General features: G+C 38.3%; 1 protein-coding gene across 1 annotated transcript in view; it reads left to right on the top strand.

The window, feature by feature from the left end:
• The window catches only part of FRMD3 (FERM domain containing 3), a 339467-nt gene that overhangs the window by 193979 nt on the left and 131770 nt on the right, over positions 1-13718 (top strand). The window contains exon 3 of the mRNA XM_068974120.1: positions 839-881. Coding sequence (XP_068830221.1) covers positions 839-881 — 43 coding nt within the window. The remainder of the gene's footprint in view (positions 1-838; positions 882-13718) is intronic.

Here is a 13718-nt window from a genome sequence, read left to right as displayed (position 1 = left end):
CATAAGTGAGGACTCCCCAACATCTTGATGGATACTCAGTGGCACCCCTCTTACCATCTATCTATCTAAACTTCTGGTGTATAAAGTGATGCTTCCTGATATTCCTTAAGCAGATTCAAGGGCATCATGTTTTGTAACATCAGAGGCTGCCCTGGGGTTGGCATGTCAAAGTGACCTTCACTCATGGTGTGGAGAGAGCTGGTTGCTGGGTCCAGCATTGTGTCTGCTTCAAATACTTATTGGTTACATGATTCTGAGCTGTTCAGGATTTGGGGCTTCTTTGTTTTGTGTTGCAGCTGATTTTTCTTCTTGACAACCTCAGGCCTCTGAAATAAGATGTTTAAAATAATTTGTTCCTCCCTACTGTGAAGGAAGAACTGCCTCTGTGTGTGACAGGGCTAATGGTGGCTTGCCCCACTGTTAACTTGAAAGGATGGTGCTGGACTGTGACTCTTAGAGGTCACAGATGTCAAAGTCTTTAACCATCTGTGGCTTGCCCAGAGCGATGGAGCTCAAAGAATCACCTAGGAGCCAACTAGAGCCACTGGAACATCCCATTTAAGTGCATATTTTCTCCCTTGTCCTTCTCTCCTAGCAACTGTATGACTCAAATACTACTCAGAAAGTATTAATTCTCTGTAATTTATATACTTGCCTGTGATATTATTACTGCCCAATTGCTCATGTTGATCTTCAGAGGGTGGAACCCCAAGGAATATCTATGGGGAACCGAGGCTGTACTTTGGAAAAAGAATATCTTTATTAAGTTCCTTTTATTAAGTATGCATCACATGGTCCAGCCATTTGACCCACAATCTCTGCTTTTTTTTCTCCCCAGCACTGGCTTGAACCTAACAAGTCCATCTCCAAGCAAATGAAATGTAAGTGTCAATCTGTGGGTTCACTTTTGGTATGAAATGTCCAATGATAGACTCTGCTTCTTTACGAAGTTTCTCCTGCCAGGAAAGAAATGGATGGAGTTAAAGATCTGGGGGTGGGGAGGCTTCTCCCTCCCTATGAGCGCTGCGTAACTTCTCCTCGCTTATTTGCTGGCTTTGGTGCTCCCCATGGTCACTATTCCTAGAGGCCTGTGTCTCTCCCCATCCCCACCATCTTACCCTCATGTTTCATGGTCGAACTGGGGCACAGGTGTCTAGTTCCCCTTTGATTGTGGGGTTTGGTAGTAAATGGTTCAGAGTGGAAAGTCAGTGTTGTGGGGGGATGGTAAGAGGGGCAGGTGTATTTTGAAATTAAAATCTTGCTGATAACGTTAATGAAGATTGAAGTATTCTTGTCCGCCCCTCAAGCTCCCCAATATACTTTCCTGAGTAATGTTTTCAAGCTCTGGTGTTGTGACCTGCCTCCCCTCCTCTCCCGATGAGCTCTTGGAAAAGCTGGTTTGGGAGACATCTCTGTAGTGCATAGAATATCTGGCCATCCACTTGGGGGCATTGTGAATAGGGTGTTGCCTGCTGGTCCTGGGTGGCATGCTGTTTTGTCCTGGTCACCTGTGCTAGGCTGTAGTCAACCTGCTTTTACTTATGGTTTAGAGGAGAACTTCTGAAATGCACCTCAGAAATTCATTGCCTGCCCTGGAGTCCATTTATCCCTTCATGTCAACTTTCCCAGGGCTCTAAAATGTGGGTGATAAGTCAGTTTCTCATCAGAGATCAGGTTAGCATGTATTAGGTCACTAGTCATCATTCAAGGGAGTCTTTTCTTTTTTTAAATATGAGGAAATTATTTGAGGCAAGGTTTTTAAGTAAGAGAAGGAAGAAACTGAATTATGATGGCAAACTAGTAACCAACATATCAATTCCTTAACTCTTTCCTTTTACCCTCCTGCTCTCTCCCTTTTCTGTCCTCACTCAGACCTCTGTCTGTCTGTCCCTTCCCTTTCTTTTCCTGTCTCTCAAGAATAGACTCTGTCTGATCAGTGCAGGACTCACAGCCAGCCGGGCTGTTCAGGCTAGCACCCAGAACTGCTGTGGGCAAATGATGCTGCAGGGAGAGGGCAAGAAAGATGTGTGAGGTGCAGGCAAGGGGCAGCAATGCATGGAAAGTTCAGAGAAGTCAGCCCCTTGAGGTGAGGCTGGAACAGAGTTGGGACAACCATCCAAGATTAAGTAGCAGGACACAGGTACCAGGGAGCTCTGTATAGAATGACATGTAGGCTAATGAGAATAAACTAACTTATCTGAGAAAAAACTAGCTGATCCTTGTCTTTTATCCCTTAACTACTTATCCCTTAAAGCTTTAATATTGTTTTTATATATTTTAAAATATTTAGGCAAATTTCCAGTAAAGTTATTTTTAGTAAATGGTTCTTTGACTTTGGTTCTTAAACGTCATGAAATAGTTTCCTTAAGCCACACACATTTTTAAAATATAACATCTATAAAGTAAGATGTATTTCAGTACTTAATAGAAGAGAAAATTTTAAATTGGTGAAGATTTTTCTGCTTAAGAGCTTTGTATCTACAATTAGTAAATCTGAACAACCAACTCAGAATATATAATGTTTTGTAAAAATAGTTTCAAGATTGACATATGACTACTGGCTGGTTTTAATCTAACGACAAATAGAATCTGAATTTGGAAAAATAATTGTGTAAAATTCAGTTTCTAACCAGACATGGTGACTCACTGATTCTAGGAACTAGTAAGGTTCTTGCCCGAAGGGTAAGGGTCTTACCTGTTACCTGGTCCTCTGTTGTATTGTTAAGAACATTAGCAAAGAAAAAATTATGTAATTTTTCTCAAGATCACAAGGCTAGTTTTGTCGTTGTTGATGATGTCTTTTAGTATCAAGAATTTATTTTTTTCTTATACATATGTCCTAGAAACAGTCACTATAATGTAAATTAGGAAAAAATTTAAACTAAGGCATATAGACTGTTAACCCAGAAAAACTGGGTCCAACCAATCCATGGAACTCATCCATGAATTTATCAATGGATCTGGTTGCAGAACCCCAGGCAGCTTCCTCTTTGGTTGTTGTTCATTCGTTGTGTTCAACTTTTGCAACCTCATGGACTGCAGCATGCCAGGCTTCCCTGTCCTTCACTATTCCTGGTGTGCTCAAATTCATGTTCATTGAGTCAGTGATGCTATATAACTATCTCATCCTCTGCCTCCCTCTTTTCCTTTGGCCTTCAATCTTTCCCAGCACCAGGGTCTATTCCAGTGAGTCAGTTCTTCGCATCAGGTGGCCAAAGTATTGGAGGTTCAGCTTCACCATCAGTCCTTTCAAAGCATCAAGTCCATTCAGGCTTGATTTCTTTTAGGATTGACTGATTTGATCTTACTTTGGTTGTGGATATGCAGTTTATATTCTGACTGCCTTTGAGGAGGTAGTAAGAGAATAATTCCTTCAATGAAGAATTTACTCCATTCCCATCTCACTCATGAGTGATAACCAGCTCTCCAGTCCTTTGCCCTGACCTCATTAAGATCCCTCAGACTATGTGGATTACCAGAGTAGTCAGGAGACCAGCTCTCCTGATGAATAAACTTTCTACAAAATCGTTATTATATCTTACTAGTATTTTTAAAAATAATTTTTTGATAGTATCATGCTTGTGGTTTTTCTAGCAGTTCAGAAAAGTTTAAACTATTTCCTTTCTCTTCTCCCTTATATCTCTATGCTTACTTCAAAGAGATAACTAACAATATTTATATATCCTTCTGGGAATTTTTCTTTACATATAAGTTCCCCCAACTTATATAAGCCTTTTGTAAACAAAAATGAGATCAGTCTCTATACATGACTCTTCACCTTGTCTTTGTCTTAATAATTTTAGAGTTTTTAAATCAAAATGAGTGATTGATGATTAACTTCATTTAAAAAATGGTTTTCATGAATTCCTTAGTGGTCCAGTGGTTAGGACTCTGAGCTTCCAATGCAGGGAAGTTGGGTTCTATCCCTGGTCAGGGAATTAAGATCCTGCATGCTGTGTGGAGCAGGTAAAAAATGAATAAACAAAAATTTTTAAATGGTTTTCTGATATTTAATTGTATACATCTATGTAATTTACTTATTAATGAACATCAACATTGTTTATAGTCTTTTCCTATTATAAATTATGCTGTAGTAAACATGCTTATATGTATATTCTTGCATATTTTCCATCTGTACTAGAATTTCCTAAAAATAGAATTGTTGGATCAAAAAGAATATACATTTAATCTTTCCTTAGAGATAAATACCCATCCAAAGAGCTTATAGTAATTTACTCCTCTAATGTTACATGAGAGTTCTTATTTCCCCCAAATCTTGTTAAAAATAAGTATCATCAAACTTAACTTTTACGGTGACCTCAAATCTATTAGGAAAGTGAAATATTTGATTTAAAAAAACTGGACAGTCATTAATTATAAATTTTAAAATTGAGAAACTTCTTAAACTAGTCTTATTTCTCCTCTGAACTTAGGAGTTACTTTAAATTTGGCTTTTTAAATGAATACACGGTAAAACTGGCTTTGTTTTGTTCTATTGTGGTGTGAATTTTTAACACACAGATTTGTGCAACCATCTTCACAGTCAGGATACAGAACACATCTCCCCAAAAACCTTACTTTTGTGGTCCTTTTGTAGTTACTCTCCACTCCCCAAACAACTAACAACCACTGATCTATTCTCTGTCAATATAGTTTGTATCCTTTGAGAATGTCACAAAGATTGAGTCATACAGTTTGTAATCTTTTGAAACTGGCTACTTTAACTCAGCATGAATAACTCAAATTCATCCAAGTTCCTGTATTTACCAATATATGATACAGAAAATTGAAAGAATAGTTGGTCTTTGAAAAAAATCAAGAAAAATTGATGAACCTCTAGCAAGACTCATGAAGAAAAAAAGACACAAACTACCAATATCAGGAACAAAAGAGGAGATGTCACTACAGACCCCACAGAAAAACTCTAGGTATGTAAGTTTGACAGTTCCTCAAAACCCACAAATTACCAAAGCTCACCCAATATGAAATACAAAATGTGAGTAGTTTTACAAGTAAAGATACTAGATTTAAAACCTTCCTGAAAGAAAATCTTCTGCCCACTTGCTGCTATTTTTGTTGCTGCTGGAACCCCTTTTCTTGCTCTTCAGGCCTTAACTAGGAGCTTCTAAGTTTGTACTGATGTCCAGGTATCTCTGAGTTCTGTCCAGGGGACACAGAAGAGAATATGTGATGATCTCAACACTGGTTCGCTGATCCTTTTAATTCTTATCTTTGTTTCCAATCTTCCTGCTATTGTTTACTTTCCAGAGACCTCAAATTGCTGCTGCACTGTATTCTGTCCAGGTATTATAGCTGCAGTCAATACAAGAAACAGGATGGGGTGTAATTAGTCCGTACTGCCCAGAACTGAAATTTTAAAGTCAACTTTTAATCATTCCTTGTATATTAGGTAAGAATTTTGATAGGCTTTATAATTTACTTGGGAAGCATTGAAGGAATATCTTTCTCATTTCCCTTTTCTATCATTGTATCCATAGGTACAAATGTGGAGTGAGCTGGTGATTATTTTTTTCTTTCTAAACTACTCAGATAATAGACTGCCTGTAAGCAAAGTATTAAATGAAGTGCATATTTTGAATGTTTTGTTTTCAGAGTCCTTGCTTTCCATGCAGGAATGTTGCTATGTAATGCACACTGACTTCTCGCTTCAAACCTACTAGCTTTTAGACTTGTCCCCATGACTCTGGAATGTAGCCCAATGTGTATAAATGTAGAGACACACATCAAGAGAACAAAAATTGTATGTCCTATAGGATCTATATAATCACACAAATTATACAAGCATGTAAAGGTTTTAAAAAGTTATTATGACTCAGAAGTATGGAAGTGAAGTGAAAGTTGCTCAGTCGTGTCCAGCTCTTTGCAAACCTATGGACTAATACAGTCCATGGAATTCTCCAGGCCAGAGTGGGTAGCCTTTCCCTTCTCCAGGCAGAAGTATGGAAATGGAATCTTATTTCCCCATGATTGAATTCCACTTGCTGTGTACCCCTGTCTCCTCTGAAAAGTTTAACCTTGTTACTTCAGGGTAACTCAGGATCTGCCAGTTTAGTATTTGATCTCTTTCAGCAAATTACTTAGTGAATTCATAATTTAAATATGAAAATGCATACCCTATGTTGTCCTTCTCCACAAACAGTATCATGTGGCACGAGAAGCAAACTTAGCATCCATCGTGGCTGCAAGGGTGACATCTCTCAAGCCCAGAATCCTCTGAGTCCTGCAGGACTCTTGTGTCTTACATGATTTGGCCTCTGGTTGCTGGCACCACTCCCACTGCATCCTCTCTGGATGCAGTGGTGCCACTAGAGTATGCGCTGGCATGTGCTGCTGAGACCTCTGGCTCCTGCCATGGTCTTGACCTTCACGGCTATAGGCTATAGACTCTGCCCTCCTGTGGTCGCCACTGCACGTCTCTTTCACTGGTTGCATCTCAGCACATCTGTATTCACCACTGGGACAAGCTGAAATTGCTTAGCCTCTTCCATGCCATGCTTCAGCCTCAGGGTTGAAACTTGGCACACTATCTATAAGGCTCACTCTCTGCTTAAACATGTCATGCTGCCATTTCCTTGGTGTGCTCCAAAGTTCCAAAGGATCACTTTCCCTAAACTCTGGGATTTCTTTGTCTTGCCCCTCCCCTTCAATCTGTTAGCCAAGCCTAGGGTGCTGAGGGATCTGAATTCCTTCTCAGAGCTCCATAAAACATCTTAACCTTGGTTACGTCCTATCTGGACCTCTCCAGGTCCTCCACCTGCCTTTCTTCCCTACCCCTTTCCAACAACTAATATGGCTTTTAACCTTTGATATAAAATTAACGTTCTAATACAATAGCTTTTTTATATACAAGCAGTTACAGTTTCTCAAATGTAATAAAAAAGAAGTGCTATTATTTATAATAGCAATAACAAGTAAAAACAAATTTCTTATAATGTGTAAGATCTATATAAATAAAACTATGAAATTTTACTGTGGAGTTACTGTAGCTAAGAGAGCTCAATAAATGCAGACTTCTCATGTTTCAGGTTAATATTAATGAGATCAATTTGTCATATTAATATGTACATTCAATAATTTTTCACATCACAGTTTCAATCAGGTTCTCTATGGCATTTAAAAAATTGATTCTAGGGCTTATTTGCAAAATAAAATGCTCAAAAGTAGCCAATAAATATGCAAAAAAGAACAATGAACAATGATGGAGTGCTTGTTCTATTAGATAGCAAATCAAGGACTATGAGCTATAGTAATTAAAAGAGGCCTCATGATAGACTCATAAAGTAATTAAGATGATAGAGTTAGGAATAGGAAAAGAATCAGTAGAACAGAGAAAAACAGTCCCATTATGTTTGGAAATATAGGTTATAAGAAAGGTTATATTTCATATCAGAAATATAAAGATTCAAGGTATAATTTTAGGGTTGCACGTTCACTTGGGGAAAAACTAAAGCCATCCTTCACATCATGCATGGGATTAATAACAAATGAATTCAAAAGCTAAATATATTTAATAATTTATAGGAAGTTTAGGTAAAAATTTAGGAGTGTTTTATTTTGGGGCCTTTTTAGAGGATGTCGGACTTGACTTAGTGACTAAATAACAACAAAGGGTTATACAATAGCAAGTGATTTGCTATTAATCTATTAAAATAGAGAAGGATAATTGAAAAAATTGTGATATTTCAATTGCTAAGCATCAAAGATTATGATAAAACTAACACTATTGAAGAGACTGTTCTTTTCCCATTGTGTATTTTCTGGTTCTTTGTTACAAATTAATTGACTGTATATGGGTGGGTTTATTTTATGGCTCTCTCTTCTGTTCCATTGGTCCATGTGTCTGTTTTCATGCAAATACCATATGGTTTTAATTATTATAGCTTTGCAGTAGAGTTTAATATCAGGGAGCATAATGCCTTCATTTTTTTATTTTTTTATTTTTTTAATTTATTTATTTTTTTTGAGAGTCAAATGGTTTTATTTTTTTGTTTGTTTTTTTTGACAGAAATATTTCACCATTTTATTTTTTATTTTTTTATGATTTTTTTTTAATTAATTTTTTTTATTTAATTTTAAACTTTATTCTCCTGTCTCAAGATTTTTTGGGGGGGTTATTTGGGGTCTTTTGTGGCCCTATACAAATTTTAAGATTAAACATTTTCTGTTAAAAAATGTCATTGGAATTTTGATAGGAATCGCATTGGATCTCTAGATTGTTTCAGGTAGTATGGATATTTTAACAATATTAATTTTTCTAATCCATGAGCACAGAATATCTTTCTATTTATTTGTGTCACCTTCAAATTTTTTCCTTACTGTCATGTAGTTTTCAGTATACAAGTCTTTCACTTGTTTGGTTAAATTTATTCCTCGGTGTTTTATTCTTTTGATACAACTATAAATGGAATTGTTTTCTTAATATCCATTTCCAGTAGTTTGTTATTAATTTATAGAATCACAGCAGATTTTTCTGTATTGATTTTGTATCCTGCAACATAAATGAATTCACTCATTAGTTCTAATAGTTTTTTGGTGGAGTCTTCAGGGTTTTCTCTATATAACATCATGTCACCTGAAAGTAATGACAGTTGTACTTCTTCCTTTCCAACTTCAATTCAGTTCAGTCTCTCAGTCGTGTCCGACTCTTTGCGACCCCATGAATCACAGCACGCCAGGCCTCCCTGTCCATCACCATCTCCTGGAGTTCACTCAAACTCATGTCCATCGAGTCGGTGATGCCATCCAGCCATCTCATCCTCTGTCGTCCCCTTCTCCTCCTGCCTCCAGTCCCTCCCAGCATCAGTCTTCCTTTCCAACTTGGATGCCTTTTATTATTTTGCTTGCCTAATTAGTGTTGTAGGACTTCTAATACTATGTCAAATGAAAGTTATCAGAGGGATTATCCCTGTCTCATTCCTGATCTAGAAGGAAGAGCTTTCAGCATTTCACTGTTGAATATACTAGCTGTTGTTGTTGTTGTTCAGTTGCTAAGTTGTGTCCAATTCTTTGCAAACCCATGGACTGCTGCAGCACACCAGGTTTCCTTGTCCCTCACTATCTCCCAGAGTTTGCTCAAACTCATGTCCACTGAGTCAGTGAAGCCATCCAGCCATCTCATCCTGTCACCCTCCTATCCCCCTGCCCTCAATCTTTCCCAGCTTCAGAGTGTTTTCCAATGTGTCAGCTCTTCGCATCAGGTGGCCAAAGTATTGGAGCTTTAGCATCAGTCCTTTCAATGAATATTCAGGGTTGATTTCCTTTAGGATTAACTGGTTTGATCTCCTTCCTGTCCAAGGGACTCTCAAGAGTCTTCTCCAGCACCGCATTTCGGAAGCATCAGTTCTTTGGTGCTCAGTCTTCTTTATGGTCCAACTCGCTCATCCATACACAACTACTGGAAAAACTATAGCTTTGACTATATAGACCTTTGTCAGCAAGTGATGTCTCTGCTTTTTAATATACGGCCTAGGTTTTTCATAGCTTTTCTTCCAAAGAGCAAGCATCTTTTATTATCTGTAGCTTGTCACAAATGGCCTTTATTGTGTTGAAGTATGTTCCCTTTATACATACTTTGTTGAGAGTTTTTTTAAAGATCATAAATAGATTTGAGTTTTATACATCTATTCAGATAGTAATATGATTTTTATTCTTTATTTTGTTCATGTGGTGTATCATATCAGAAGTATTTTTTTGTAATTATGGAGTCAAATAGGATTTCCTAAGGAAAACATCAAACCCAGAAGTAACAAAGCAAAATGCTAACAAATTTATACAAAATTTAAGTGTTTGTACTAGAATATTTGGTTTGTTTTCTCTACAGTCGATTCCTAGTAAATATTTGTTGGATGAATGACTATAAAATGAATTATAAATGAATTAAAATACAAGCAAAATAATGGGAAGAACATTTGTCAAGTATATAAAAAGTAGTAATATGCAGACTATAAAAAGTTGATGCTATAAGCCCAAAGAAAAACTCAGTAGAAAAATGTGAAAAAAAACACATAGAAGGAACAAAAATAAGTGGGTGATAAACTTATAAACAGATGTTCAACATCGTTAGTAACAAGGAAAACACAAATTAAAACAAAATATTTTTATACTGCTATTCAGTCACTTCAGTTGTATCTGACTCTTTGCCACCCTATGGACTATAGCCCACTGGACTCCTCTGTCCATGGGATTCTCCAGGCAAGAATACTGGGTTGCCATGCCCACCTCCAGGGGATCTTCCTGACCTGGGGATTGAACCTGCTCTGTTATGTCTCCTACAGTGGAAGCCAGATTCCTTACCACTGAGTTACCAGGGAAGCCCTTATTTTACCAGGAAAATTGTAAATATTGATAATAGCCAGTCAATGAGGATGAGGGTAACACTTCTGGTGGGAGTATATAAACTGGTAAAGCCATCTGGGAGGGAAATTTGGCTGTATCTTTCAAGATTAAAAATCCCTGTCTTTGGTACAAGGTCATTTCTGTGAGTCTGTTGAAAGCAAAATTTATTCCAGCATGTGTATATATTATGCAAGGATGTCCATTGTGTCCATTGGAATATTGCTTATCACACTGGGAACTGGAAGGAATAAAAAGCTTAGAAGTTTTGGCCAGGCTAAATAAATTATGTGGAGTGCATGTAGTCATTTAAAGAAAAAAAACAGACATATTTTATTGACACCAAAATATTTATTAGATATATAGTAGAGTTTAAAAAGCAAGTAAAATACCAAGTATAGAATGATCATGAATGAAAAATATAAAGATCATTATATGGAAATAAATACATATTATCTATATGACTATGAAAATGCACAGAAGACGGACTAAATAGATGTATACTGACTGTAGTTACCTCTGGGAAAGAGAATGAAGTAGACAGAGGTGAGGCCCTCATGTCTTACTACATATAGTTACATTTTACATTTACATTTCATCTTTTCAGTGAGAATATATTCATATATCACTTGATAATAAAGAGAGAACATAAAAGGGGAGGGAGCTTTATGCAAAAGTCAAGAAAGGAGTAAAGATAGGAAGAAAGGAATCAAAATGCATTATGCATTAAGCATGTACTGCAGAAATAGAGACCTGGATGAAAGAAAGCCCACTTAGTCTTCTAAACAGACTCTTTGCTTAATCCTGGCTGGTGCCTAGTTAGACCAGGAGAAGAGTTAAAATCTTATTCTTGCTCTATATATCAAGTACTATGGTGCCACCAAGCACTGTGAAGGGATAAAGGTTCTTGGAAATGGCTTCTGCATGCAAATCAGGGTGCAGAGAACCCCATTCTCTGTATAACGCATGGATTTGGGTTCAGCCATAAGAACACTGTTGAGTCAAGTTGCTGGCTGATATCTTTGGTGCTTCCTCCCCAAAGTTATGATTGTTTTTCATGGAAGCCTGAGATGGTTTATAATTTGTGTTTCTGGTAATATTTATGACACTTTATGCTTGTGTATCATTCCTTGGTTTTCCGGTAGTCCTGGGGGCTAATATAATTTTGTTAATAGGGAGCATGTACTCTGCTGTAGCACAGACAGAGGGTACCAGGAGCATTTCCTGGTGGCTCAGGGGTAAAGAACCCACCTGCCAGTGCAGGAGATGTGGGTTCGATCCCTGGATTGGGAAGATCCCCTGGAGGAAGGCATGGCAACCCACTCCAGTATTCTTGCCTTGGAAATTCCATGGGCAGAGGAGCCTGGTGGGCTACAGTCCATGGGATTGCAAAGAGTTGGACACGACTGAGAAACTCTGCGTGCACGCATACACCAGAAGCATAGATTTTGCTCTAGTGTCAGGAACAGGAGAACAGCCACAGGTCCATACCCAGTCATGGGACTCATTTGGATGATAATTATACTCTTCCAATTATTCCCTTTGCTATTAGTTCCTAAGGCTGCGAAAACAAAGTACCATACAACGGCTGGTTTAAAACAATAGAAATTGATTCTGCCACAGTTCTGAAGGCTAGAAGTCTGAAGTCGAGGTGTCAACAGGGCCATACTCCCTCTGAAGGCTCCTCTCACTCTTGAAGATCGCTGGCCAGCCTTGGCGTTCCTTCCTCAGCTTGAGGCTGCCTCACTCCAGTGTCTGCCTCCATTTTCACATTGCCTTCTCCTTATGTTTCTCTGTGTCTGTATCTCAATTTCCCCCTCCATCTTTTATAAAAGATATCAGTCACTGGATTTAGGGCTCACCCTAACCCAGTATGGGGCTTCCCGGGTGGCACTGGTGGTAAGACGTGAGACTTGGGTTCAGTCCCTGGGCTGAGAAGATCCCCTGGAGAAAGGCATGGCAACCTGCTCCAGTATTCTTACCTGGAAAATCCCATGGACAGAGGAGCCTGGTGAGCTACAGTCCATAGCATTGCACAGAGCTGGACCCAACTGAAGCGACTTAGCACACATGCACACAGGCTAACCCATAATGACCTCATCTTAATTAATTGCATCTTCAAAGACCCTGTTTCCAAATGAGGTCACATTCAGGGATTTCAGGTTTCTATGAAATTTGGGGGTTACACTACCCAGCTCACTGCACCAAGCACCCCAATTTAGATTTCCCACACCCTTTATCATTCCTATTTACTGTTTGGGTAGCCTTCATGATTTTGTTTTGTGGCTCATTTCTTCTCCTTTGTATATGTGTTATTCTTTGTTGACCTTGATCATATGTTCTGACAGTAAAACTTCAAACATTTTACTTCTTCAAACACGCCTTGGACTGTAGCCCCATCTCTAGATCTTTTGGGGCAACCTGGCCTGTTGTCCTCAGGCATATAGATATACGCATCTAATCCCTAGTATTTAGTTTGGAAGATTTCTTTACTTGGTCCATGGCTTACTATAAGCCTCTGCAAGTGGTAAGTTCATAATAAATGCTTGTTGTCTAGAACCAAACTGCTCCTTTTAGAGAGCAGGCAGAAGAATTCAAACTGCCATATTCTTTAAAGACAAAGTAAAACTCACACATCTGAACAAAACCCCTTGCATCAGTCAAGTGCGTAACACTAAGTCCCCAGCTGCTGTGGTTTAGTTTTGGCTGGTTTCGCCCTCTTCAGTTTTCTTCTCTCCAGTGCTTCTTTCCAGCTTTAGGGGCAGGTTTTTTTTATTCTCATCATAGCTTAGTAGGTTTGGCCAACTGTCTTTCTTTCTCCCAGGTTTGACTATTTCATCTAAAACTTCTTCTTTTTTTTTTGATCCTTCTCTGAAAAAGTCCATTTATAGGCAGTTTGGGCCTATAAATAATTTCCACATTGTGTTCTTTCTTTATTTCACAGCATGGATAGAAATAATGATAACAAAAGTAATGACAAAATACCTAAAATTTATAATGTACAATTCTAATTGATTTGCACGTTTGGTAAGCCATGGGTTTCTAATTTTTAATAGTGTGGTTGGTGGTGACATGGATGTCACTTTGACTGAGTACAATGTTATGCTTTGGGGATGACCCAGCACTTCTTATGGAAGAGAGGGAATGTGGCAGGAATGGTGGAGAAAGTGGAGGAAAAGGAGCATCCTCCAGCGGAAGCCTTTATGGCACCAGGGAGATACTTTCAGGGCTTCCTTTCTCCTTCCAGAGTGCCCATGTTGTTTCATAATGGGTGATGTGATTCAAAACTTCATGTGTTGGCAGCACAAAAGTCGAAATGATAATTGTGATGGGCCAAGAGAGTCCATGCTTGGTATATGAATCCT

The sequence above is a fragment of the Capricornis sumatraensis genome, chromosome 6, assembly GCF_032405125.1.
Source record: "Capricornis sumatraensis isolate serow.1 chromosome 6, serow.2, whole genome shotgun sequence".
NCBI lineage: Eukaryota > Metazoa > Chordata > Mammalia > Artiodactyla > Bovidae > Capricornis > Capricornis sumatraensis.
Note: the sequence above shows the minus strand (reverse complement) of the source record. Positions and strands in the feature narration are given on the sequence as shown.